This window comes from Gobius niger (genome assembly GCF_951799975.1).
Source record: "Gobius niger genome assembly, chromosome: 19".
Taxonomy (NCBI): Eukaryota; Metazoa; Chordata; class Actinopteri; order Gobiiformes; family Gobiidae; genus Gobius; species Gobius niger.
The window spans coordinates 27,417,723-27,444,358 of record NC_136870.1 but is presented as its reverse complement, the minus strand read 5'-3'; the positions used below and the strand labels follow the sequence as shown (position 1 = coordinate 27,444,358).

Here is a 26,636-nt window from a genome sequence, read left to right as displayed (position 1 = left end):
CCGATGTAAAAAAAAGTGTCATGAAATCCTACAACAGAACCAAAGGGTTAATCATTGAATCATCCTTTAAAAAAAAACAAAAAAAACAAAAGAATCCAGACAAAACCAAATAAACAAGTCATTATCATTAGCCCCGCCCCTTTACATGCAAATCAGGAAAGGAAGGAAAAGTCCACGTGATTACTCGTCTCCGTCGGGTCGACCCGGATGCCCCGCCCTCAGATGAGCGTGGCCTCCGCGTCGAGGTCGGGGGGCGTCACTCGCTCGCCGTCTCCGGGAGCGACAGGCGGCGGCGGCCCGGTCTCCACGGCAACAGGCCCAGGTACTGGCCCTGCGGAGGGGGCGGGGTCGGCAGCCGGGGATTGTGGGGGCAGTAGTTGGAGGTAGAACGTGGAGCCGGAGTCGACGTCCTGACGAGAGGAAGAGACAGGAAGTGCGGCGGGTCAGACAGGAAGTGCGAAATGTGTCCATGTCACATTTTTGTCATTTTTTGTCACATTTTTGTAATTTTTTTGTCAATTTTTTAATCAAATTTTTATCAAATTTTTGTCACATTTGTCATTTTTTGGGTCATTTTTTAAATCAAATTTTTGTCAATTTTTTATCACATTTTTGTAATTTTTTTTGTCCATTTTTGTAATTGTTTTGTCCATTTTTTGTCACATTTTTGTCACATTTTTGTAATTTTTTTGTCCCATTTTTTGTCAATGTTTTGTCACATTTTTGTGGACAAAATCCAGCAAAAAATTGACAAAAATCCAGCAAAAAATGACAAAAATCCAGCAAAAAATGAGAAAAATCCAGCAAAAAAATTTGACAAAAATCCAGCAAAAAAGAGACAAAAAATGAGAAAAATCCAGAAAAAATTAGAAAAATCCAGCAAAATAAATGACAAAAATCCAGCAAAAAAAATGACAAAAATCCAGCAAAAAATGACAAAAATCCAGCAAAAAAATGACAAAAATCCAGCAAAAAAGTTACAAAAATCCAGCAAAAAATATGACAAAAATCCAGCAAAAATTGCAAAAATCCAGCAAAAAAAAGACAAAAATCCAGTGTCAATCAATTGTCTTTCATTTACATTTTTGTCACATTTTTGTAATTTTTTTGTCCCATTTTTTGTCAATGTTTTGTCACTTTTTGTCACATTTTTTTGTCTTTTTTTTGGTCATTTTTTGTCAATTTATTTTTCATTTTTTCATAATTTTTTTGTCAGTTTTTGTCACATTTTTGTATTTTTTTTTTTTTACATTTTTGACAATTTTTTGTGACATTTTTGTGGCAGTTTTCGTCATTTTTTCGTACATTTTCCGTCACTTTTTTGTCCGAATTTTCTCACTTTTTAGTCACATCTTCATCATTGTTTTCGTCTCAGTTCTGTCGCTATTTTCACACCTTTTTTCCAGAAGCTTTTGGATTGGGGTAAAGCCAAACTGGAGAAAATGTGCTCGGTTAAAGCGGGGGTTAAGAGGTTAAAGGTTCATGATGTGGCGTGAGAGAAACGTACGAGAAAGTGCTGGTGCGTCTGCCCGGAAACAGGAAGAGGCTTCGTTAAAAAAAAAGGGAGGGCTGTGATTGGCTGAGGGGCGGCGGTGGGCGGGGGCTCAGTGCGCGAACGTTAGGGCTTCGCTCTCGCACTTCACTCTCTGCACAAGCAACAAAGAGAAGGAGACAGACGGGGGGGTTAAAGCGAAACAGGGTTAAAACATTCACAGGAAGAGAGAGCTGAACATCGACCACTTCAAAGAGTGATCGGAAAAAATGGTGATTTTTCCTGTTTTTAAGCAGATCAGTGAAATATTCTGTTTTATTTTCACACTTACAAACCGTTTAGTTACTGTGGAAAGACAAGGAAAAGTGTTAAAACTAGGGCTGCTCAATTATTTAAAAAAAATAATAATCACGATTATTTTTGTCATAATTGAAATCACGATTATTCAAACGATTATTTGTTGCCTTTAAAAAAATCCATCAAAAAAGTGACAAAAATCCTTAAAAAAAGTGACGAAAATCCATCAAAGAAATGAGAAAAATCCATTAAAAAAATGACAAAAATCCATCAAAAAAATGAGAAAAAAAACTCAAAAAAGTGACAAAAATCCATCAAAAAAATGAGAAAAAAAACTCAAAAAAGTGACAAAAATCCATCAAAAAATGAGAAAAATCCATCAAAAAATGAGAAAAATCCAGCAAAAAAAATGAGAAAAATCCAGCAAAAAAATGAGAAAAATCCAGCAAAAAAATTAGAAAAATCCAGCAAAAAAGTGACAAAAATCCATCAAAAAATCCATCAAAAAAATGATAAAAAATCCATCAAAAAAAGACGAAAATCCATCAAAAAAAATGACAAAAATCCATCAAAAAATGAGAAAAATCCAGCAAAAAAATGAGAAAAATCCATCAAAAAAGTGACAAAAATCCATCAAAAAATCCATCAAAAAAATGATAAAAAATCCAGCAGAAAAAGACAAAAATCCATCAAAAAAGTGACAAAAATCCATCAAAAAAGTGACAAAAATCCAGCAAAAAAGTGACAAAAATCCAGCAAAAAAAGTTACAAAAATCCAGCAAAAAATGAAAAAAATCCAGCAACAAAAAAGTGACAATAATCCAGTGTCAATCAGTCGTCTTTCATTTACATCCTGAGTAGACATATTGTACTGCATAATTCTACTTTGGTATTCAAAATGGCCGCCATAACAACAAAAGTCACATGACTGAAAAGCATGTGTAAGATGATTTCTCTAGTTTGTCTTTACCCCAATCCAAAAGCTTCTGGAAAAAAGGTGAGAAAATGGTGACAGAACTGAGATGAAAACAATGACAAAAATGTGACAAAAAAGTGAGGAAAAAAAATACAAAACATTACAAAAATTTGACAAAAAATGGATGAAAATTTGACCAAGTGACAAAAAAGACGGAAAATTTACAAAAAAATTGACGAAAAAATGACAAAAAAAGACGAAAAATTTACAAAAAAATGATGAAAAAGTGGAAAAAATGTCACAAAAAATTGACAAAAAAATTACCAAAAAAATGATGAAAAAGTGGAAAAAATGGACAAAAAAATGTCAGAAAGTGACAAAAAAAGAAGAAAAATAATTTAAAAAAAGGACAAAAAAATGACAAAAAATTGATGAACATGTGACAAAAAATTTACTATTTGACAAAAAAAAATTACAAAAATTAGTTGAAACCCCCCTCAAAAAATGATGGGAAAAAAAATCTGATGACGTGAGGAAACTATCCATTTATTAGAAAAATGACAAAAATGTGACAAAAAATGTGACAAAAAAATGAAAAAAATAAATAAATAAATAAAAAAAATGTGACATAAAATGTGACGAAAATGTGATAAAAAAAATGACAAAAATGTGACAAAAAAGAAAACAAAAAGACAAAAAAAAAAGACAAAAAATTGACAAAAAAGGCGTTACGCTGGCCTACAGGATTTGGGTAAAGCTGAACTGGAGAAAATGCTCTCGGTTCAGGCGGGAGTTAAGAGGTTAAGAAACATAGATTCAACCCCAGTTTGAATCCAGTTAAATTCTTTTTAAAGCCCTTTTTCAAACCCTGGAATCATCTCCATGTTCGATTCCTGCTCGTAGATTCTTTCAGTCGTGGATAAAGGCGCCGTTAGTGAATGGAGCTGGTTAAGAGGGACGAGTTCTGAGGGGGTTATTTCATCATTTTATTATCACTCAAGAGGAGACGCTGCAGCAGAACTCACTTCTTTTGCTCAAAACGTATAAACTTTCACCTGGTCTTCACAATAAGGCGCTTCATCGGCCACACATCTTCAGGAAAGGTTTGAAATGTGCTTCTTTAAAGCGGCATTTCTTCCTGCAGCGTCTCCTCTCGAGCTTTATTTTGAAGGAAGTCAAAGCAGATGAGGGAGATGTTGCTTCATGTCAAAGGGACGTTCGTGCAGAGGCGGCGACTGGGCTTTTGTTTTGAAGGGACGTACGTGGGGAGCAGGCTGCAGAACGGGGTGTACCTCTCGATACAGGGCGTGGACAGACGGCGGGTCTGCCTGACCTGAAACGCAACACTTCACCGTCAGCGAAACGGCGCTCTGTGGTTAACTCGAGCGCAGACGCGTGAACAGAACCTTCACCGTAGGGCTGCTCGATTATTGAAAAAATAATAATCACGATTATTTTTGTCATAATTGAAATCGCGATTATTCAAACGATTATTTGTTGCCTTTAAAAAAATCCATCAAAAAAGTGACAAAAATCCATTAAAAAAAGACAAAAATCCATTAAAAAAAAGACAAAAATCCAGCAAAAAAAATGACAAAAATCCAGCAAAAAAAATGACAAAAATCCAGCAAAAAAGTGACAAAAATCCAGCAAAAAGTGACAAAAATCCAGCAAAAAAATGACAAAAATTCAGCAAAAAAAGACAAAAATCCAGTAAAAAAAAGACTAAAATCCATTAAAAAAAAGACTAAAATCCAGCAAAAAACAAAACAAAAATCCAACAAAAAAAAGACAAAAATCAGTTAAAAAAAAATGACAAAAATCAATCAAAAAAATGACAAAAATCCATCAAAAAATGACAAAAATCCAGCAAAAAAGTGACAAAAATCCAGCAAAAAAATGACAAAAATCCAGCAAAAAAATGACAAAAATCCAGCAAAAAAAGACAAAAATCCAGTAAAAAAAAGACAAAAATCCATAAAAAAAAGACTAAAATCCAGCAAAAAAACAACAAAAATCCAGCAAAAAAAAGACAAAAATCAATAAAAAAAAGTGACAAAAATCCAGCAAAAAAATGACAAAAATCCATCAAAAAAAAGACAAAAATCCAGCAAAAAAAGACAAAAATCCAGCAAAAAAAGACAAAAATCCAAAATTTAAAAATGTGAAAAAACAATTTGAAAAAAAAAATATTTGAAAAAAAAAAAAAAAATGAAAAAAGAAATTATAATCGATTTTTTGCGATTATGCTAATTTTGTAATCGTTTACTGTTGTAATCGAAATCGTAATCAAATTTCGATTAATTGCACAGCCCTACTTCACCGTGGAGCTGTGGGAGCCGGATGTGAAGCCGCAGCGAAGCAATTCTCACACCGAGCGCTGCAAACTGTCACCGATACAGCCTCAGGTGTTAGCACAGCCTTTCGCAAAAGCCCCGCCCCCCAAAACGAGACATTAAAACTTATTACAACAAGAAAACTTATTGCAGTGGCTGGATCTGCGCTGGGAATGTGATTTGGAGCCTTCCCAAAGCTAATGCTACGAGCTAAAGCTAAGTGAAAACGAGAAATATGCACGAATGAAGTCAATAAAACCACATCTACATAAAGTTTATAGCTCACATTTCATCTACAACAGGTGGAAGCCCATCGGTTTTCTCCTGGAGCTAACAAGCTATTAGCAGCTAACAGCTAACGTGCATCGATCCTGTGAAAACAATAATAAATACCGTAAATGCTCTAATATAGGCCGGGGCCTTTATTTACTCAAGGGCATCAGGACCAGGCCTTTATTGGAACCAGGCCACAATTAGAGACAGGCCTTTATTTCTATTTGAGCAAAACGGACGACCAGGAAAACGAAGAAAAACGAGATTTGTGTCCATCTGCAGCTAAAATATTAGGTTAATTTATTAATTAACATTTCTAACTCTCTCCCAGCGGCTGGAACATTGACGCCTTTTATTTTGTCGGGACAACAGGAAGTGTTTCGTTGCTGTTAGCGGAGCTTTGACGTCAGTGTCACTGCAGGTTTCTGTTTCGTTTTTACCGCAGACCGGATTATTTGTTGTTATCTTGTGTAAAAGGCGAGTTTAGACGGAGCGTTTGTGTTTGTGATCGATCATGAGACTGACCCGAGAGAAGACGAGACGCTCGCGCTGATGGGAGGAGTTATTTTGAGGCGTGGGACTGACCTGCACACGGAGCAGCTGGACGTGCTTTGAAGACGCGATGGAGACTTTATTAAAACCCTGGAGGGTCACACAACATTTGCCCTGTTTCCAAATATGGTCACAGGAGGTTTGAAAAGTGGCTAAATCTGTGTCGAAGTTACGCTGGGATCAGCTCATCCGCAGCGTCCCCCTCGGCCCGGGTTCAGTTTGTTACTTCCTGCACGTGAGTTTTCATTTGCACCAGTATGAGACAAACTCCTAACATGGGGAATATTTCTACTGCTATAGTTTCTAATAAAAGCCCCGGCCTGTTTTAGAGACAGGCTTTAATTTGCCTCCGCCAGCCACGAACCCGGCCCCTGTCGGAGATCCGGCCCCTGTCAGAGACCCGGCCCCTGTCGGAGACCCGGCCCCTGTCAGAGACCCGGCCCCTGTCGGAGACCCGGCCTCTGTTAGAGACCCGGCCTCTGTTAGAGACCCGGCCGCTAATGGAATACAGGCCAGTATTAGAGAATTTACGGTACATTTGTTGTTGATCCGTCTTGTCGCTTTCCAAGAGTTTCTGCTGCACATTTACTTTGTGTGTGTGCTCTGTTTTTGTCACCCTGTAGCTCTGACAGAGTCTCTAACCCGCTCTCCTCCCCCGTTATGATAAACTCCACTTCTGGACGGAGCTAGCATACCTGGGCTAAGGGGGCGTGGCCTTTGCGAAAGGTTAAATCCGTGTGTGAGTGACCTACAGTGTGAGCGGAGCGGCCCGGTCCCCTCTGAGCCACGATGGCTCCGGAAATGGCTTTAATCCAGCTGTGCATTTCCTCTGGACTGTCGGCCTGAAACACAGAGAGACGTGAGGAGGGCGGAGTCAGAGGTGAGGAGGGCGGAGTCAGAGGTGAGGAGGGCGGAGTCAGAGGTGAGGAGAAAATGTGGAGAAAATGTGGAGAAAATGGGGGGAAAATGGGGGGAAAATGTGGAGAAAATGGGGAGAAAATGTGGAGAAAATGTGGAGAAAATGTGGAGAAAATGTGGAGAAAATGGGGAGAAAATGGGGAGAAAATGGGGAGAAAATGTGGAGAAAATGTGGAGAAAATGTGGAGAAAATGGGGAGAAAATGGGGAGAAAATTGGGAGAAAATGGGGAGAAAATGGGGGAAAATGGGGAGAAAATGTGGAGAAAATGTGGAGAAAATGTGGAGAAAATGGGGGGAAAATGTGGAGAAAATGGGGAGAAAATGGGGAGAAAATGGGGAGAAAATGGGGAGAAAATGGGGAGAAAATGTGGAGAAAATGGGGAGAAAATGGGGAGAAAATGTGGAGAAAATGTGGGGAAAATGTGGAGAAAATGTGGAGAAAATGTGGGGGAAATGTGGAGAAAATGTGGGGAAAATGTGGAGAAAAAGTGGAGAAAAAGTGGAGAAAATGTGGAGAAAATGTGGAGAAAATGTGGAGAAAATGTGGAGAAAATGTGGAGAAAATGGGGGGAAAATGGGGGGAAAATGGGGAGAAAATGTGGAGAAAATGGGGGGGAAATGGGGAGAAAATGGGGAGAAAATGGGGAGAAAATGGGGAGAAAATGGGGGGAAAATGGGGGGAAAATGGGGAGAAAATGGGGAGAAAATGTGGGGAAAATGTGGAGAAATGTGGAGAAAATGTGGGGAAAATGTGGGGAAAATGGGGAGAAAATGTGGGGAAAATGGGGAGAAAATGGGGAGAAAATGGGGAGAAAATGGGGAGAAAATGGGGAGAAATGGGTGGAAAATGTGGGGAAAATGTGGAGAAATGTGGAGAAAATGTGGGGAAAATGTGGAGAAAATGTGGGGAAAATGGGGAGAAAATGGGGAGAAAATGGGGGAAAATGGGGGGAAAATGGGGAGAAAATGTGGAGAAAATGGGGGGGAAATGGGGAGAAAATGTGGAGAAAATGGGGAGAAAATGGGGGGGAAATGGGGGAAAAATGTGGGGAAAATGTGGGGAAAATGGGGAGAAAATGTGGGGAAAATGTGGAGAAAATGGGGGGAAAAAGTGGAGAAAATGTGGAGAAAATGTGGAGAAAATGGGGAGAAAATGGGGAGAAAATGGGGAGAAAATGGGGAGAAATGGGGGGAAAATGGGGGGAAAATGGGGAGAAAATGTGGAGAAAATGGGGAGGAAATGGGGGGAAAATGTGGAGAAAATGTGGAGAAAATGTGGAGAAAATGTGGGGAAAATGTGGAGAAAATGTGGAGAAAATGAGGAGAAAATGAGGAGAAAATGTGGAGAAAATGTGGAGAAAATGTGGAGAAAATGTGGAGAAAATGGGGGGAAAATGGGGAGGAAATGTGGAGAAAATGGGGGGAAAATGTGGAGAAAATGTGGAGAAAATGTGGAGAAAATGTGGAGAAAATGTGGAGAAAATGTGGAGAAAATGGGGAGAAAATGGGGAGAAAATGGGGAGAAAATGGGGAGAAAATGGGGAGAAAATGTGGAGAAAATGTGGAGAAAATGTGGGGAAAATGTGGAGAAAATGGGGGAAAATGGGGAGAAAATGTGGAGAAAATGTGGAGAAAATGTGGAGAAAATGTGGAGAAAATGGGGAGAAAATGTGGAGAAAATGTGGAGAAAATGGGGGGAAAATGGGGAGAAAATGGGGAGAAAATGGGGGAAAATGGGGAGAAAATGTGGAGAAAATGTGGAGAAAATGTGGAGAAAATGTGGGGAAAATGTGGAGAAAATGGGGAGAAAATGTGGAGAAAATGTGGAGAAAATGTGGAGAAAATGGGGAGAAAATGTGGAGAAAATGGGGGGAAAATGTGGAGAAAAAGTGGGGAAAATGTGGAGAAAATGGGGGGAAAATGTGGAGAAAAAGTGGGGAAAATGTGGAGAAAATGGGGGGAAAATGTGGAGAAAATGGGGGGAAAATGTGGAGAAAATTGGGAGAAAATGTGGAGAAAATGTGGAGAAAATGTGGGGAAAATGGGGAGAAAATGTGGAGAAAATGTGGAGAAAATGTGGGGAAAATGTGGAGAAAATGTGGAGAAAATGTGGAGAAAATGTGGAGAAAATGTGGAGAAAATGGGGAGAAAATGGGGGGAAAATGTGGAGAAAATGTGGAGAAAATGTGGAGAAAATGGGGGGAAAATGGGGAGAAAATGGGGAGAAAATGGGTAGAAAATGGGGAGAAAATTTGGGGAGAAAATGGGGGGGAAATTTGGGGAGAAAATTTGGGGAAAATGTGGAGAAAATGTGGAGAAAATGGGGAGAAAATGGGGAGAAAATGGGGAGAAAATGGGGAGAAAATGGGGAGAAAATGGGGAGAAAATGGGGGGAAAATGTGGAGAAAATGGGGGGAAAATGTGGAGAAAATGTGGAGAAAATGTGGAGAAAATGGGGGGAAAATGTGGAGAAAATGTGGAGAAAATGTGGAGAAAATGTGGAGAAAATGTGGAGAAAATGTGGAGAAAATGGGGGGAAAATGTGGAGAAAATGTGGAGAAAATGTGGGGAAAATGTGGGGAAAATGTGGAGAAAATGTGGAGAAAATGTGGAGAAAATGTGGAGAAAATGTGGAGAAAATGTGGGGAAAATGTGGGGAAAATGTGGAGTAAAAGGGGAGAAAATGGGGGGAAAATGGGGAGAAAATGGGGGGAAAATGTGGAGAAAATGGGGGCAAAAAAAGAAAAACGAACCTGAACGTAGAAAGTCCTGTATCCGGTGACCAACTCGAACAGATTGTCTCTCATCATGGGCTCACTGGGGGAAAAACAAACATTTTTGAAAATAAAGGTGAAAGTAGTGGCGTCGTCTACAACAGGGTTAGGCAACGTCAGGCCCGGGGGCCAAATCCGGCCCTCCAGCACAGAACCTCTGGCCCTCAAGATCATTTTGAGAAACATAACGACACAAATCAGAAAGTACTTTAACATTTTTAAGGTTAAATGGGATAAATCCAGTCATTACACCCAATTAGGTCATGTTATGTACAACTCTGGCATTTGTAGAAAGTGCACTGGAAAATAATAAATAAAACATGATAGAAGAAATGACCAGACTTTAACCTCATAACTCCCACCTGAACCGAGCACATTTTCCCCAGTTTGGCTTTACCCCAATCCAAAAGCTTCTGGGAAAAAGCTGAGACGAAAACAATGATGGAAATGTGACAAAAAAGTGAGAAAACATTGACAAAAAATGGCCGAAAAATTGATAAAAAATTGACGAAAAAATGACAAAAATGTGATAAAAATGTGACAAAAAATTTAAAAAATTGACAAAGACAAAAAAAATGACAAAGATGTGACAAAAAATTACCAAAAAGTCACAAGAAATTGACAAAAAATGGTTGAAAAAATGACAAAAATTTGATACAAAATTGATGAAAAAATGACAGAAAATTGACAAAAAAATGGACAAAAAAATGACGAAAATGTGACATAAAATTACAAAAAAGTTACAAAAATGAGTTGAATACCCAACAAAAAAACGATGGAAAAAAAATCTGATGACGTGAGGAAAAGGATCCTCTCTGTTCAGGCGGGAGTTAAGAGGTTAATTAAGAGATTGAATCTAAAGTTTGAGCAGATTTGGTCTGGTCTTAGATCAGATAAAACATATTTTCGCCAATGGAACAAGTCATTATTCTCTTAACTCAGATCATATTGTATAATTTCTTAATTAAATTATAATAATTAAAGTGAAAAACAAATCTTTTTAAAAGTAAAACTTCATTTGTCTGATTTCAAAGTGGGTTTTATGCTCGTTCCATTGGCATTTGTATCTTTATCTTAGATTAGTCCAAACCTTTATTCAAGCAATTTTAAGTCATTTATCTCATTTAAGATGGTCATTTTCCCAGTGTGTTGCTTTACTTTGGCCTAAAACTGGCGGCTTCGGCCCTCGGTCTTTTTACAATGAAAAAAAATGGCCCTACGATAAGAAAACTTGCCTAACCCTGGTCTACAAGATCAAATCGAAACTGCTGTTTGGAAGATATGACTAACACTTAATAATGTAATGGACACTTTTTATTTTGAAGTACTTCCTGCCAAACACTTCCTGTGAAGGGAAATGAGGAAGTGGTTAAAAGTTTGGCTCTGTAGTGGGGAAAACAGTAATTCATCGCTCATTTTATGATATGACCCGATGTTTATGACCGTCTAAGCGTCTAATAACTGTTTATGAAGGAATAAAGATGGAAATAAGATCCACTGGCAGCGTCGCAGCAGAACTACTACTTAACTAGTACAGTTAACTCCTTAACTCCCACCTGAACCGAGCACATTTTCTCCAGTTTGGCTTTACCCCAATCCAAAAGCTGGAAAAAAAGGTGTGAAAATAGCGACAGAACTGAGACGAAAACAATGATGAAGATGTGACAAAAAAGTGAGAAAACTTCGACAAAAAGTGATGAAAAAATGACAAAAATGTGACCAAAAAATGACCCAATAAGACAAAAAACGGACAAAAATATGACAAAAAATGTGACAAAAAAAGACAAAAAATTGAAAAAAAAAAAAGACAAAAAAATGTGACAAAAATATGACAAAAAAGACAAAAAAATGACAAAAAAAATGACAAAAATGTGACAAAAAATGTGACAAAAAATGTGACAAAAAATTGAAAAAAAAAATATGACAAAAAATGTGACAAAAATGACAAAAAATGACCCAATAAGACAAAAAATTGACAAAAATATGACAAAAAATATGACAAAAATATGACAAAAAATATGACAAAAAATGTGACAAAAAAAGACAAAAAATTGAAAAAAAAATAAAGACAAAAAAATGTGACAAAAAATGTGACAAAAAAAGGACAAAAAAGACAAAAAATTGACCCAAAAAAATGACAAAAAATGTGACAAAAAAATGTGACAAAAAAAGACAAAAAATGGATTTAAAAAAGTTACAAAATGAGTTGAAAACCCCCCATAAAAGATGGAAAAAAATCTGATGACGTGAGGAAAAAGATCCATTTAGATGAGTTTTGTAGATCTTAGCTTTCAAATGAGGCGTCACACTGGCCTACAGGATTTGGGTAAAGCTGAACTAGAGAAAATGCTCTCAGTTCAGGCGGGAGTTAAGAGATTAAAGTCTAACTCAACATGAATAGTTCTAGTTCAAGTGTTAGTCACACTTCACTAACTCACTGATTACGGCGAAATAAGGTGTAGTTATTATCAAGTGTTACCAAAATGGATGAAAAGTGGCTAAATAAAAAAAATAAAAAGTGGAAAAAAAAATGTAAAACATTTTTTTTAAAAAATATGTAAATGATGAGGAAATAAAAATAACATGGGAAAAAAATTCTGAAGTGGTTAAATAATATTAAAAAAACATTTAAATAAAAATAGAGAAAAAGTAGTAAAAAAAAAAAAAAGCAACCAGGGAAATATTTTAGGAAAAACTGCTGAAAAGTGAGAAAAATTCATGATGAATTTTGTGTTAACTCATCACTGATTACGGCGAAATGAGGCGTAGTTATTAAAAAGTGTTACCAAAATGGATGAAAAGTGGTTAAATAAAAAAAAATAAAAAATAAAGAGTTTTTTTTAAATGTAAAAATAAAAAGTGGAAAAAAAATTGTAAAACATTTTTTAAAAAAAATAGGTAAATGAGGAAATAAAAAATATGGGGAAAAAATTCTGAAGTGGTTAAATAATATTATAAAAATATTTAAATAAAAATAGAGAAAAAGTAGTTAAAAAAAAAAGCAACCAGGGAAATATTTTAGGAAAAACTGATGAAAAGTGGAAAAAATAGGAGGAAATGTGGATAAAATATTTTTCTGCACTTTTGTTTAGGACAATGATCTTTCTTAGTGACAAATCAAAGTAAATGAATATGTTTGCAGCACAGACGTCCATATCTCTGATGTTTTTCACAAATCTCGCTTCATCATCGTTATCGAAAAAGTCCCAAAAACACAGGTGTTTATTTTGTCCAGATGGAAGTGAATAATAAATGAGTCTCAGAGGGTTTAGGAACGTCTCCGTACTCACCTCTGCTTACACTCCTGCACTTTGCTGACGTCCTTCAGAGCGATGACTCTCAGCGGCTCTCGCTCCTGAAACACAGAGAACCTGCAGTGAGTGAAGCATGAGGAGAACCTGCAGCAGTGAGTGAAGCATGAGGAGGAACTGCAGCAGTGAGTGAAGCATGAGGAGGAACTGCAGCAGTGAGTGAAGCATGAGGAGGAACTGCAGCAGTGAGAGAAGCGTGAGGAGGAACTGCAGCAGTGAGAGAAGCGTGAGGAGGAACTGCAGCAGTGAGAGAAGCGTGAGGAGAACCTGCAGCAGTGAGTGAGGCATGAGGAGAACCTGCAGCAGTGAGTGAAACATGAGGAGGAACTGCAGCAGTGAGTGAAACATGAGGAGGAACTGCAGCAGTGAGAGAAACATGAGGAGGAACTGCAGCAGTGAGAGAAGCATGAGGAGAACCTGCAGCAGTGAGTGAAACATGAGGAGGAACTGCAGCAGTGAGAGAAGCGTGAGGAGGAACTGCAGCAGTGAGAGAAGCGTGAGGAGGAACTGCAGCAGTTAGAGAAGCGTGAGGAGGAACTGCAGCAGTGAGTGAAGCATGAGGAGAACCTGCAGCAGTGAGTGAAGCATTGTTTATTGTTTATTGTTTATTGAAAGGATCCCCATTAGCGCAGTCATGCTGTCGCTATTCTTCCTGGGGTCCCACTAAATCCATTCACAAAAAGTAAAAACAGTATTTAAATCACAAACATGTGTATCAGTACATTTGTATATCCTACTAAAATCCTATAAAAGCTGTACACAAAAGTAGCACATATTTGCATTCAGAGAGGAATATCACATGACACGTTCATTCGCCAAAATCAATCCACATTTGTTTGTAAGAGTTTTCTCAGTAACAATTTAAATCTCTTCTTGTCCTCCACTATCGTTAGACTATCTGGAAGTCCATTCCATGCCTGCATAGCTCTGTATGTAAAGGTCCTCGTGATACTATTCGATCTTACTGTTGGCAAGAGAAATTTTCAGTAGTATGCATGAGGAGAACCTGCAGCAGTGAGAGAAACATGAGGAGAATCTGCAGTGAGTGAAACATGAGGAGAACCTAGGGCTGCTCGATTATTGAAAAAATAATAATCACGATTATTTTTGTCATAATTGAAATCACGATTATTCAAACGATTATTTGTTGCCTTTAAAAAAATCCATCAAAAAAGTGACAAAAATCCATCAAAAAAGTGACAAAAAACCATCAAAAAAATCCATCAAAGAAAATGACAAAAAAACATCAAAAAAGTGACAAAAATCCATCAAAAAAATGACAAAAATCCATCAAAAAAAGACAAAAATCCAGCTAAAAAATGACAAAAATCCATAAAAAAAAAAGACAAAAATCCATCAAAAAAAGACAAAAATCCAGCTAAAAAATGACAAAAATCCAAAAATTAAAAATTAGAAAAAAAATGTGAAAAAAAATAAATAAATAAAAAGTTTTTGAAAATAAAATAAAATAAATTATAATCGATTTTTTGCGATTATGCTAATTTTGTAATCGTTTACTGTTGTAATCGAAATCGTAATCGAATTTCGATTAATTGCACAGCCCTAGGAGAACCTGCAGCAGTGAGTGAAACATGAGGAGGAACTGCAGCAGTGAGAGAAGCGTGAGGAGAACCTGCAGCAGTGAGTGAAGCATGAGGAGGAACTGCAGCAGTGAGTGAAACATGAGGAGAAACCCAGATGGAGAAGCTGCTGCTGCTGATGTGAAGCAAACATCAGGGTTTACACATTTGGTCCATGTTTTATCCCATATTTGACTCTTTCCACACAGTGTTTCTTCGTGTAGATTTGCCTCTGAAGCTCCGGTTTGTTTCCGGTTGAGTCGCTCTTGCAGATCTTGTACCTCAGGAATGATCCTCAGCTTCAGAGCGACTCCGAGGTCAAACTGCAGGAACTTCAGCCGACGCTCGGGTTTGTTACGTGCAGAGACAGGCCCTGGAGGAATTCAAAACACGCAGCGGCGGATTCACCTCAGGCGGGACTTTCTGCTCCCGACGAGATCCATCTCTCACAGCACCACACACTACTACTGCTGATACTACTGCTACTACTACTACTGCTGATACTACTACTACTGCTGATACTACTACTACTACTGATACTACTACTACTCCCGACGAGATCCATCTCTCACAGCACCACACACTACTGATACTGCTGATAATACTGCTACTACTACTACTACTACTGCTGCTACTACTAATACTACTACTACTACTGATACTACTACTACTGCTAATACTACTACTACTACTGATACTACTACTACTGCTGATACTACTACTACTGCTGATACTACTACTACTACTGATAATACTGTTACTCCCGACGAGATCCATCTCTCACAGCACCACACACTACTGATACTGCTACTACTACTGCTGATAGTACTACTACTACTGCTGATACTACTACTACTACTACTGCTGATACTACTGCTAATACTACTACTGCTGATACTACTACTGCTGATACTACTACTACTACTACTGATAATACTGCTACTCCCGACGAGATCCATCTCTCACAGCACCACACACTACTACTGCTGATACTACTACTACTACTGATACTACTACTACTGATACTACTACTACTACTACTACTGATACTACTACTACTACTGATACTACTACTACTAATACTACTAATACTGATAGTACTGCAGCTTCCACCTCAGGCAGGACTTTCTGCTCCCGACAAGATCCATCTCTCACAGCACCACACACTACTACTGATACTACTACTACTGCTAATACTACTGATACTAATACTATTACTACTGATAGTACTGCTGCTTCCACCTCAGGCAGGACTTTCTGCTCCCGACGAGATCCATCTCTCACAGCACCACACACTACTGATACTGCTGATACTACTGCTACTGCTGATACTACTACTACTACTGCTAATACTGCTACTCCCGACGAGATCCATCTCTCACAGCACCACACACTACTACTGCTGATACTACTACTACTACTGCTGATACTACTACTGCTGATACTACTACTGCTGATACTACTGATACTACTGCTACTCCCGACGAGAGCCACCTCTCACAGCACCACACACCACTACTGATACTGATAGTACTGCTACTACTACTGATACTGATAGTACTGCTAATACTACTGATACAGGTCAAACGTGTTTTTAATGATGAAAGACATTCTTACATTCCCGGTCTACATGAGTGAAATATTACTACTGATACCACTACTACTACTGATAGTACTGCTAATACCACTGATATTACTACTACTACTAATACTGCTGATACTGCTAATACTACTACTGATAGTACTAGTACTACTACAACAACTACTACTACAACTACTACTGCTACTACTACTAATACTACCACTGCTACTACTACTACTGCTAGATCAGAAATATGTAAAAATGTGCTGTAAACAACTATATTTACGTTGCTTTGTCGCTCAAAAAGATAATCGTCCTGACTTTTTTTTTAACAGTTTTTCCCCGATGTTTCCTTCATTTATTTCCCAGTTTTGCACAATTTTTACCAAATTTTTTCCCTTCCTTTTCACTCTTCTTTCCCCACATTTTTCTCTGTTTTTCCCCACCTTTTTACTTTTTTCCCCCCAACGTTCCTGTTATTTTTCCCCCATTTATTTACATTTTTCCACCATTTCCCCCAATTTTCCCCTTTACTTTTTCTCACTTTTCCCCCGAATCTTCCCGTTTTTCTATTTCTCCTCCCTTTCCCCCACATCTTTCTCCCTAATTTTCCCCAATTAAAAAAATAAACAAATTACTCAAATCTTTCACCTTTGTTATTTATCCTGCATTTATTTCCCAGTTTTACATTTTTTCCCACCTTTTTACTTTTCCCCCCAACTTTCCCCTTAATTTCTTCCCATTTATTTCCATTTTCCACCATTTCCCCTTATTTTTCCCCGTACATTTTCTGTTTTTTTCTCCCATTGTAAAAAAATGATAAATAACCCAAATCTTTCACCTTTGTTCTCCACTAATTTCACAACTTTTCCGCATTTTTTCCGCCACATTCCCCCCACAATTTCTTGACATTGGAAATAAACTGGACATTATAAATTAGCATTTCTTCTAAACAGCATTTTCTCATTATCTTGTAGACGATGTATTTCTCACCAGATCAGATTTGAAGTAACTCAGAGCGTTTTCATCCAGCAGGAAGTACCGGCGCTTCCAGGTTTTCATCTGCACAAAATAAGAACATCATTTTGTGAGATTTGTGGAGCAAATGGAAACTTATGAGGTAAAAATAGTTTTTCAATGTCATAATTCTCCAATAAATTTAGATTTAAGGCCAGTTTGAGTCTGATTTAATGCTTTTGATGACATTTGCCTCTTAACTCCCGCCTGAACCGAGAGCATTTTCTCCAGTTCAGCTTTACCCAAATCCTGTGGGCCAGTGTAACACCTCATTTGAAAGCTAAGATCTACAAAACTCATCTAAATGGATCTTTTTCCTCACGTCATCAGATTTTTTTCCATCTTTTTTGGGGGGGTATTCAACTCATTTTTGTAACTTTTTTGTCATTTTTTAAATTATTTTTTTTGTCATTTTTTGGTCATTTTTTTGTCAATTTTTGTCATGTTTTCATCACATTTTTATAAATTTTTTAGTAATTTTTTGTCGATTTTTTTGCTTTTTTGTGTGCTTTTTTTGGTCACATTTTTGTTATTTTTTCGTCACATTTTTGTCATGTTTTCATCCATTTTTTTGTCACATTTTTGTAATTTTTTTGCCTTTTTTTGGTCACATTTTTGTCATTTTTTCGTCACATTTTTTGTCATTTTTTGTGTAAATTTTTCGTCCATTTTTTGTTAATTTTTTGTCATTTGTCACATTTTTGTCATGTTTTCATCACACTTTTTGTCACATTTTTGTAAATTTTTTGCCTTTTTTTGGTCACATTTTTTGTCTTTTTTTTGCCTTTTTTGGTCACATTTTTGTTATTTTTTCGTCACATTTTTGTCCTTTTTTTGTCTTTTTTGTCACATTTTTGTCATTTTTTTCGTCAATTTTTGTCATGTTTTCATCACATTTTTGTAAATTTTTTGCCTTTTTTTCGTCACATTTTTTGTCTTTTTTTTGCCTTTTTTTTGCCACATTTATCATTTTTTCGTCACTTTTTCGTCACATCTTCATCACTGTTTTCGTCTAAGTTTTGTCACTATTTTCACACCTTTTACCCAGAAGCTTTTGGATTGGGGTAAAGCCAAACTGGAGAAAATGTGCTCGGTTCAGGTGGGAGTTAAGGGGCCTTGATTTTGGCAAAATTCATGACTCAAATGAAAAAAAAAAAAAAAACAGTTTAAAGGTGAGTTCTCTGACCACGGCGCCCTGTTTGACGCAGAATCCCGCCTTGGTCACGCTCTGGTCCTGAGCTCCTCGAGACAGGAAGTACGGCAGCCGAGCGTGAAGCCGCCACTTCTCTTCGTCGCTCTGCCCGTCGCTCTGCTCCTGCAAACACAAGAGAGATATCGTTACATCGTTATCGGGATATTCCCTCTCGTCGACGTCGCCCCGTCTCACCTGCGTGGCCGTGACGATCGGGACTCCTCCGATGATCTCCGTTTTGGTCGACACTTGTTTAGCGGCTCCTAACAGCTCCGCTCCTCCAGGGGGCGCCGGGCCGTCCTCCGACTTTGGCACCTGCAGCAAAACTTTACTATTGTCAAAAGGTGACACACGGGGCCATATGGCAGGGGTCGGCAAGTTTGCTCAGTGTAGGGACGTTTTTCTTCAAATGTAAAAGCTTCTTGAATAAAGTGTCAAAATAGGGAGGATGAAAAATGCGGCAAAAGTAAAGAGTAATGAAAAAGCAACATCAAAGCGACAAAAACATGACGAAATGAAATCGCAACGAAAATCCTACAAAAAAAGCCACAGAAAAAGGGACAAAAGGTGAAGAAAATGCAACCAATCCGGCACCAAAAACGGACAAAAACGTGACAAAAAAAGCATCAAAAACTTTGTAACTTTTTTGTTGCATTGTCGCAGCGTTTTTTATGATCAGTTTTGCAGGTCTTAGCTTTCAAATGAGGTGTTACACTGGCCAAGCTCTCCAGTCGAGAAGCTTTTAGATTTGAGTAAAGCCGAAATGGAGTTGACTTTTTGTCATTTTTTTTGTTGAATTTTTGTCATTTTTTTGTTGAATTTTTATCACATTTTTGTTGAATTTTTGTCACATTTTTGTTGAATTTGTCACATTTTTGTTGAATTTTTGTCATTTTTTGGTTGAGTTTTTGTCACTTTTTTGTTGAATTTTTGTCACATTTTTGTTGAATTTTTGTCACATTTTTGTTGAATTTTTGTCACATTTTTGTTGAATTTTTGTCATTTTTTTGTTGAATTTTTGTCACATTTTTGTTGAATTTTTGTCACATTTTTGTTGAATTTTTGTCACATTTTTGTTGAATTTGTAATTTTTTTGTTTAATTTTTTGTCACATTTCTGTTGAATTTTTGTCACATTTCTGTTGAATTTGTCATTTTTTTGTTGAATTTTTGACACATTTTTGTTGATTTTTTGTCATTTTTTTGTTGAATTTTTGTCACATTTTTGTTGAATTTTTGTCATTTTTTTGTTGAATTTTTGTCACATTTTTGTTGAATTTTTGTCACATTTTTGTTTAATTTTTGTCACTTTTTTGTTTAATTTTTGTCATTTTTTTGTTGAATTTTTGTCACATTTTTGTTGAATTTTTGTCACATTTTTGTTGAATTTTTGTCACTTTTTTGTTTAATTTTTGTCAATTTTTTGTTTAATTTTTGTCACATTTTTGTTGAATTTTTGTCACATTTTTGTTGAATTTTTGTCACATTTTTGTTGAATTTTTGTCACATTTTTGTTGAATTTTTGTCACATTTCTGTTGAATTTTTGTCATTTTTTTGTTGAAGTTTTGTCACATTTTTGTTGAATTTTTGTCACATTTTTGTTGAAGTTTTGTCACATTTTTGTTGAATTTTTGTCACATTTTTGTTGAATTTTTGTCACATTTTTATTGAATTTTTGTCGCATTTTTATCACATTTTTGTTGAATTTTTGTCACATTTTTGTTGAATTTTTGTCACATTTTTGTCACATTTTTGTTGAATTTGTATCACATTTTTGTTGAATTTTTGTTGAATTTTTGTTGAATTTTTGTTGAATTTTTGTTTAATTTTTGTTACTTTTTGGTTGAGTTTTTTGTCACATTTTTGTTGACTTTTTGTCATTTTTTTGTTGAAGTTTTGTCACATTTTTGTTGAATTTTTGTCACATTTTTGTTGAATTTTTGTCACATTTTTGTTGAATTTTTGTCACATTTTTGTTGAATTTTTGTCGCATTTTTATCACATTTTTGTTTAATTTTTGTCACATTTTTGTTTAATTTTTGTCACATTTTTGTTGAATATTTGTCTTTTTTTGTTGAGTTTTGATAATGCGCTCGGTTAGAGTGGGGGGTAAGAGGTTTTTAAGGCATTTGATCTCTGATTTGGGTGATAATATTCTTCAAAATCCTCTTGAGGGCCAGAGGCTTCGTGGTGGAGGCATATGGACTTCCTGGTCCGATGTTTTGGGTCTGCGACACACGTGTGGTTTGTTTACAGCAGAAGCTCCAGGATTATGAAACTCTGGCCACATTTAACCGCACAGTCATGGATTGTTCGGCCGATTGTTTATGTGATTGTTGATTTAGCTGCAGCCTGAGGGTCGGACTCTGCAGAGGCGCAGACCCAGATCAGGTCAAGCATCGATCCGGCCGTTCAGCCACGACGTAACTGTTCCAACAGCTGCACAGTAATGATGAGGGAAAACCAGAGAGAGGAGGAGAGAGGAGAGAGGAGAGAGGAGGAGAGAAGGGGAGAGAGAAGAGAGAGGAGGAAAGAAGAGGAGAGAAGAGGAGAGAAGAGGAGAGAAGAGGAGAGAGGAGGAGGGAAGAGGAGAGAGGAGGAGAGAAGAGGAGAGAAGAGGAGAGAAGAGGAGAGAAGAGGAGAGAGGAGGAGAGAAGAGGAGAGAAGAGGAGAGAGGAGGAGAGAAGAGGAGAGAAGAGGAGAGAAGAGGAGAGAGGAGGAGAGAAGAGGAGAGAGGAGAGAGGGGAGAGAGGAGGAGAGAGGAGGAGAGAAGAGGAGGAGAGAGGAGGAGAGAAGAGGAGAGGAGAGAGGAGGAGAGAGGAGGAGCGAAGAGGAGAGAGGAGGAGAGAGGAGGAGAGAGGAGGAGAGAGGAGGAGAGAAGAGGAGAGAGGAGGAGAGAAGAGGATAGAGGAGAGAGGAGGAGAGATGAGGAGAGAGGAGGAGAGAAGAGGAGAGAAGAGGAGAGAGGAGGAGAGAAGAGGAGAGAGGAGGAGCGAAGAGGAGAGAGGAGGAGAGCAGAGGAGAGAGGAGGAGAGAAGAGGAGAGAGGAGGAGAGAAGAGGATAGAGGAGGAGAGAAGAGGAGAGAAGAGGAGAGAAGAGGAGAGAGGAGGAGAGAAGAGGAGAGAGGAGAGAGGAGGAGAGAAGAGGAGAGAGGAGGAGAGAGGAGGAGAGAGGAGGAGAGAAGAGGATAGAGGAGGAGAGAAGAGGAGAGAAGAGGAGAGAGGAGAGAAGAGGAGGAGAGAAGAGGAGAGGAGAGAAGGGGAGAGAGGAGGAGAGAGGAGAGAAGAGGAGAGAAGAGGAGAGAGGAGGAGAGAGGAGGAGAGAGAGGAGAGAGGAGGAGAGAGGAGGAGATAGGAGGAGGAGAGAGGAGGAGAAAGGAGGAGAGAAGAGGAGAGAGGAGGAGAGAGGAGAGGAGAGAGGAGGAGAGAGGAGGAGAGAGGAGGAGAGATCTCCAGTTCAGTCGGTTTCTCTCAGACTCACAGTGATTTTGATGGCGTTGTTCAGCACAGAGATCCACTCCACTAAGTCCTGCTGATCGTTGGCCTGGAGGTAGTACTTCCTCCATCGAGAGTTCATCACTAAACAAACGAGAGATGGAGATAAGAGCGGATCAGTCGATACGAGCTCCAGGCGGGAAAGACACTGTTAGTTCATACAGGCAGCAAAAAAAAAAAAAAAACGAACAAAACAGTGACGAAAATGAAACAAAAATAAATAAATAATGCAACAAAAAGCTTTCAAATGATAGATGTATTTGGGGCGACAGTGGTGCAGATGGTGGTCGCCTCATGATTAGAAGGTCGGGGGTTTGAATCACGGCTCCAGCAGGTACAGACTGTTGTTGTGTCCTGGGGCAAGACACTTCACCCAATGCCTATGTGTGAGCGGTTGGTGGTCAGAGGTGTGACCACTGGACAGATTCCCTTCCCCTTCGTGAATTTTTTTTATCCATTTTTTGGTCATTTGTCACATTTTTGTCATTTTTTCGTAATTTTTTTATAAATTTTTGTCATTTTTTGTCACATTTTGTCATTTTTTTGTGAATTTTTTATCAATTTTTTGGTCATTTTTAGTCACATTTGTCATTTTTTCGTAAATTTTGTATAAATTTTTGCCATTTTTTGTCACATTTTTGTCATTTTTCCCCGAATTTTTTTAATCAATTTTTTTGTCATTTTTTGTCACATTTTTGTCATTTTTTCGTGAATTTTTTCGTGAATTTTTTATCATTTTTTTGGTCATTTTTTGTCACATTTTTGTCATTTTTTCGTGAATTTTTTTTATCAGTTTTTTGGTCATTTTTTGCCACATTTGTCATTTTTTTGTAAATTTTTTCATCAATTTTTGGGTCTTTTTTTGTCACATTTTTGTCATTTTTTCGTAATTTTTTGTCCCATTTTTGTCCCATTTTTGTATTTTTTGTCCCATTTTTATCACATTTTTTTCACATTTTTGTCATTTTTTTGTCACATTTTTGTCAAATTTTTGTATTTTTTGTCCCATTTTTATCACATTTTTTTCACATTTTTGTCATTTTTTTGTCACATTTTTGTCATCTTTTCGTCATTTTTTTTCTCAATTTCTTGTGACATTTTTGCCACTTTTTCATCAATTTTTCGTCACTTTTTTGCCAATGTTTTCTCACTTTTTTGTCACATTTCCATCATTGTTTTCGTCTCAGTTTTGCTGCTATTTTCACAGCTTTTTTCCAGAAGCTTTTGGACTGGGGTAAAGCCAAACTGGAGAAAATGTGCTCGGTTCAGGTGGGAGTTAAGGGGTTAAAAAAAAGCTTAAACCAGGATAAAATGTAACTTCACTTGGAAAGTCGTGACTATAACTGATTTTCTCCCTTGTGCTGTCGTTTTGGTCTGTGTTTACAGTGTGATGCAGAAACATGGTGGATGTTTACAGTAGAATGTGTAAATCCCAGTGTGGTGGATGTTTACAGTAGCTCTGATAACCCCTGAGCTCGGGTCACTGCTCCGCTTCCTCCCCTGCGGTTTACAAACAGCCGGACGCTCCTTCTACAGCGAGCCGCGAGGGACAAAAGAGCGCACACGCAGCGGGAAGTCGGAGAGGAAACAGGAAAGCGCGGCAGGAAAACTCACCGAAACAGAACTCGGCCTTCGGGCGCAGCTTCGAGGCGTCGCTGACCTGAGGAGGACACGTTCAACATGTTTAACTTCAGCTTCAAATACATCGAATTTTACTCCGTTCAGAACAAAGTCTCGAAGGGTTTCAGTCTAAAGCCCTGTTTTCACCAGTAACCTCAGGTGTAAAGTCACATTTTAATCTTTTATGAATAAACTGTGATTGATAAGGTAGGGAGGTCTTCCAGAGAAGTCATCACCAAAACACCCAAGGCTGAACCTCAACACTGTCGCCTAAAGCAGTGGTTCCCAACATTTTTTTGCCTCGCGTACCCCTCGAGTCGTTGATTTATACTCTGAGTACCCCCTATCTTGAGGATTATGTGTTTTTGTCACTTTTTTATTACTTCTTTGCTGCTCTTTTGTCACTTTTTTGCTGGATTTTTGTCTTTTTTCTGCTGGATTTTTGTCACTTTTTTCTGGATTTTTGTCTTTTTTCTGCTGGATTTTTGTCTTTTTTTGTTGTCTTTTTTTTACTGAATTTGTCATTTTTTGCTGGATTTTGGTCTTTTTTCTGCCGGATTTTTGTAATTTTTTTAGCTGGATTTTTGTCTTTTTTGTTGTCTTTTTTTTCTTCTGAATTTTGGTCATTTTTTGCTGGTTTTTGGTCTTTTTTTTGTTGGATTTTTGTCTTTTTTTGTTGTCTTTTTTTTACTGAATTGGTCATTTTTTTGCTGGATTTTGCTCTTTTTTCTGCTGGATATTTGTAATTTTTTTGCTGGATTTTTGTCCTTTTTTTAGCTGGATTTTTGTCTATTTTTTTTCTTTTTTTTTAACTGAATTTTGGTCATTTCTTGCTGGATTTTGGTCTTTTTTCTACTGTTTTTTTGTAATTTTTTTCTGGATTTTTGTCACTTTTTTCTGGATTTTGGTCTTTTTTTTGCTGGAAATTTGTCTTTTTTTTTGCTGGATTTTTGTCATTTTTTTTGTTGTCTTTTTTTTTACTGAATTTTGGTAATTTTTTTGCTGGATTTTGGTCTTTTTTCTGCTGGATTTTTGTAATTTTTTTGCTGGATTTTTGTCCTTTTTTTACTGAATTTTGGTCTTTTTTCTGCTGGATTTTTGTAATTTTTTGCTGTTTTGTTGTTGTTTTTTTCTGGATTTTTGTCACTTTTTTCTGCTGGATTTTTGTCTTTTTTTGCTGTTTTTTTTGTCTTTTTTCTGCTGGATTTTGGTCTTTTTTCTGCTGGATTTTTGTCTTTTTTTGCTGTTTTTTTTGTCTTTTTTCTGCTGGATTTTGGTCTTTTTTCTGCTGGATTTTAGTCTTTTTTCTGCTGGATTTTTGTCATTTTTTTGCTGGATTTTTGTCATTTTTTAGCCTAATTTTTGTCATTTTTTGCTAGTTTTTTTGTCTTTTTTTGCTGGATTTTTGTCACTTTTTTGTTGCTCTTTTGTCACTTTTTTGTTGAGTTTTTGTCATTGTTTCGTGGAAGCTTTTAGATTTGGAGAATTTGGAGGGAAAATAAACCATGTATGGACAGAAACAGAAATGGCTTAAGTTAAAAATGTAAAAGAGACTGACCAGAGAGACGTCTGAGAGGTTCAGGACGCCCTCATGCCCCGCCCCTTCAGGAAGATTCTGAACAACCACAAGACAAACATCAGAGTTAGAAAGTAGTGACGTCACAAACAGTTTTCAGCATCGATCTCTGTGAAAGATCCAGGGGTTTAAAGACGTGACCATCGTGAATCTGCAGAATCGTCTGAGGTGAAGGCAGTAACTCTAGAACAACATCGTAATAGCTGTTTGGAAGATATGCAGATGTAGGTCGAGTTTATCTATAATGTCAAGGAATGTGGGAAAATGTTGGGAATAAATAAAGTAGAAACAAAAAATAAGGCAATAAAGAAGGGGGGAAATAGTGGGAACATTTAGAAAAAAATATTTAAAAAAAAAATGATAATTAAAAAATAGGAAAGAATAAAGGAGAAATTGTGAAGAAAAAATAATAATAATTCAAAAGTAGAAAAAATGTATAAAAGAAAGTGAAATGGAAAAAATTCATAAATTGTGGTAAAAATGTATAAATATAATAAAAATAATACAAAAAAGTTGAAAAAAATGTACGAAAAAAATAAAGAAAAAAATAGAATTAAAATAAATAATAAAATAAAAGTACAAAAGAAATTGTAAAAATAATAATAAAAATAATAATAACAATAAAGAAGCAGAAAAAAATAGAAAAAAAAATAAAAAAAAATATAGGAAAGAATAAAGTATTATTCTTTGTAAAAAAATAATAATAATTCAAAAGTAGAAAAAAATTATAAAAAAGCGAAATGGAAAAAATGTATAAATATAATAAAAAATAATAAAAAGTTGAAAAAAAAATAAAAAAAAAATAAGAAGAAATAAGAAATAAAATAAATAATAAAATAAAAGTACAAAAGAAATTGTAAAAATAATAAAGAAGTAGAAAAAAAATTGAAAAAAAAAGGTAAAAATTAGGAAGAAAAATGGGGGTAGCGTAAGCTGTGTAAATTCTGATTTCTGACGGTTTGCAAAACTATCAGCTTCATAACCATAATCTACAAAGTCTGAGAAATATTGCGATATTACTTTGTGTTTCTCGTACCTGAGGGTTGTCCATGTACCACAGCAGCCGCCCCGGCTCCAGGAGGAAGTATCGTCGGTAGAAGCGGCCGCTGTTCTCCTGCGCCTCGATGTCTAAGAAGCCACAGATCCGGTTCTGACGGTCCACGTACGGCATGGTGTACCCCGCATGCCTGGGGCAGGACACGGAGGGGAGGCTGGGGGGGGGACCGGAGAGAGAGAGAGGGAGAAACAGAAATGTGAAGAGAGATTAAAACAAAGTAAATGAAGATAGGGCTGTGCAATTAATCGAAATTCGATTACGATTTCGATTACAACAGTAAACGATTACAAAAATAGCATAATCGCAAAAAATCGATTATAATATTTTTTTTTAAAAAAATTTCTTCAAATGTTTTTTTTTTACATTTTTTTTTTCTAATTTGTATTTTTGGGATTTTTGTCACTTTTTTTTTATGGATTTTTGTCTTTTTTTATGGATTTTTGTCACTTTTTTGATGTTTTTTTGTCATTTTTTTTAATGGATTTTTGTCATTTTTTTGCTGGATTTTTGTCACTTTTTTGATGGATTTTTGTCACTTTTTTGATGGATTTTTGTCACTTTTTTGATGGATTTTTGTCATTTTTTTAATGGATTTTTGTCACTTTTTTGCTGGATTTTTGTCACTTTTTTTAATGGATTTTTGTCAC

General features: G+C 36.9%; 1 protein-coding gene across 3 annotated transcripts; it reads right to left on the bottom strand.

Moving 5' to 3' along the window:
- Positions 1-210: 210 nt before the first annotated feature.
- Positions 211-26,143, bottom strand: LOC306979110 (pleckstrin homology domain-containing family A member 1-like). 3 transcript variants are annotated; one of them, XM_079577925.1, is made up of 12 exons: positions 25,969-26,143; positions 24,915-24,971; positions 23,351-23,396; positions 21,723-21,820; positions 18,437-18,556; positions 18,236-18,364; positions 17,026-17,094; positions 12,850-12,914; positions 9,539-9,602; positions 6,619-6,708; positions 3,968-4,038; positions 211-410 (listed from the first exon to the last, which is right to left on the bottom strand). In XM_079577925.1, the coding sequence occupies exons 1-12, from the start codon at positions 26,101-26,103 to the stop codon at positions 257-259; spliced, it is 1,098 nt and encodes a 365-aa protein (XP_079434051.1). In that variant the 5' UTR covers positions 26,104-26,143; the 3' UTR covers positions 211-256. The 3 variants fall into 3 exon arrangements, with proteins under 3 accessions (XP_079434051.1, XP_079434052.1, XP_079434053.1); XM_079577926.1 differs by lacking the exon at positions 3,968-4,038; XM_079577927.1 differs by lacking the exons at positions 211-410; positions 3,968-4,038 and adding an exon at positions 1,556-1,646 and having other exon boundaries at positions 25,969-26,141.
- Positions 26,144-26,636: the final 493 nt, after the last annotated feature.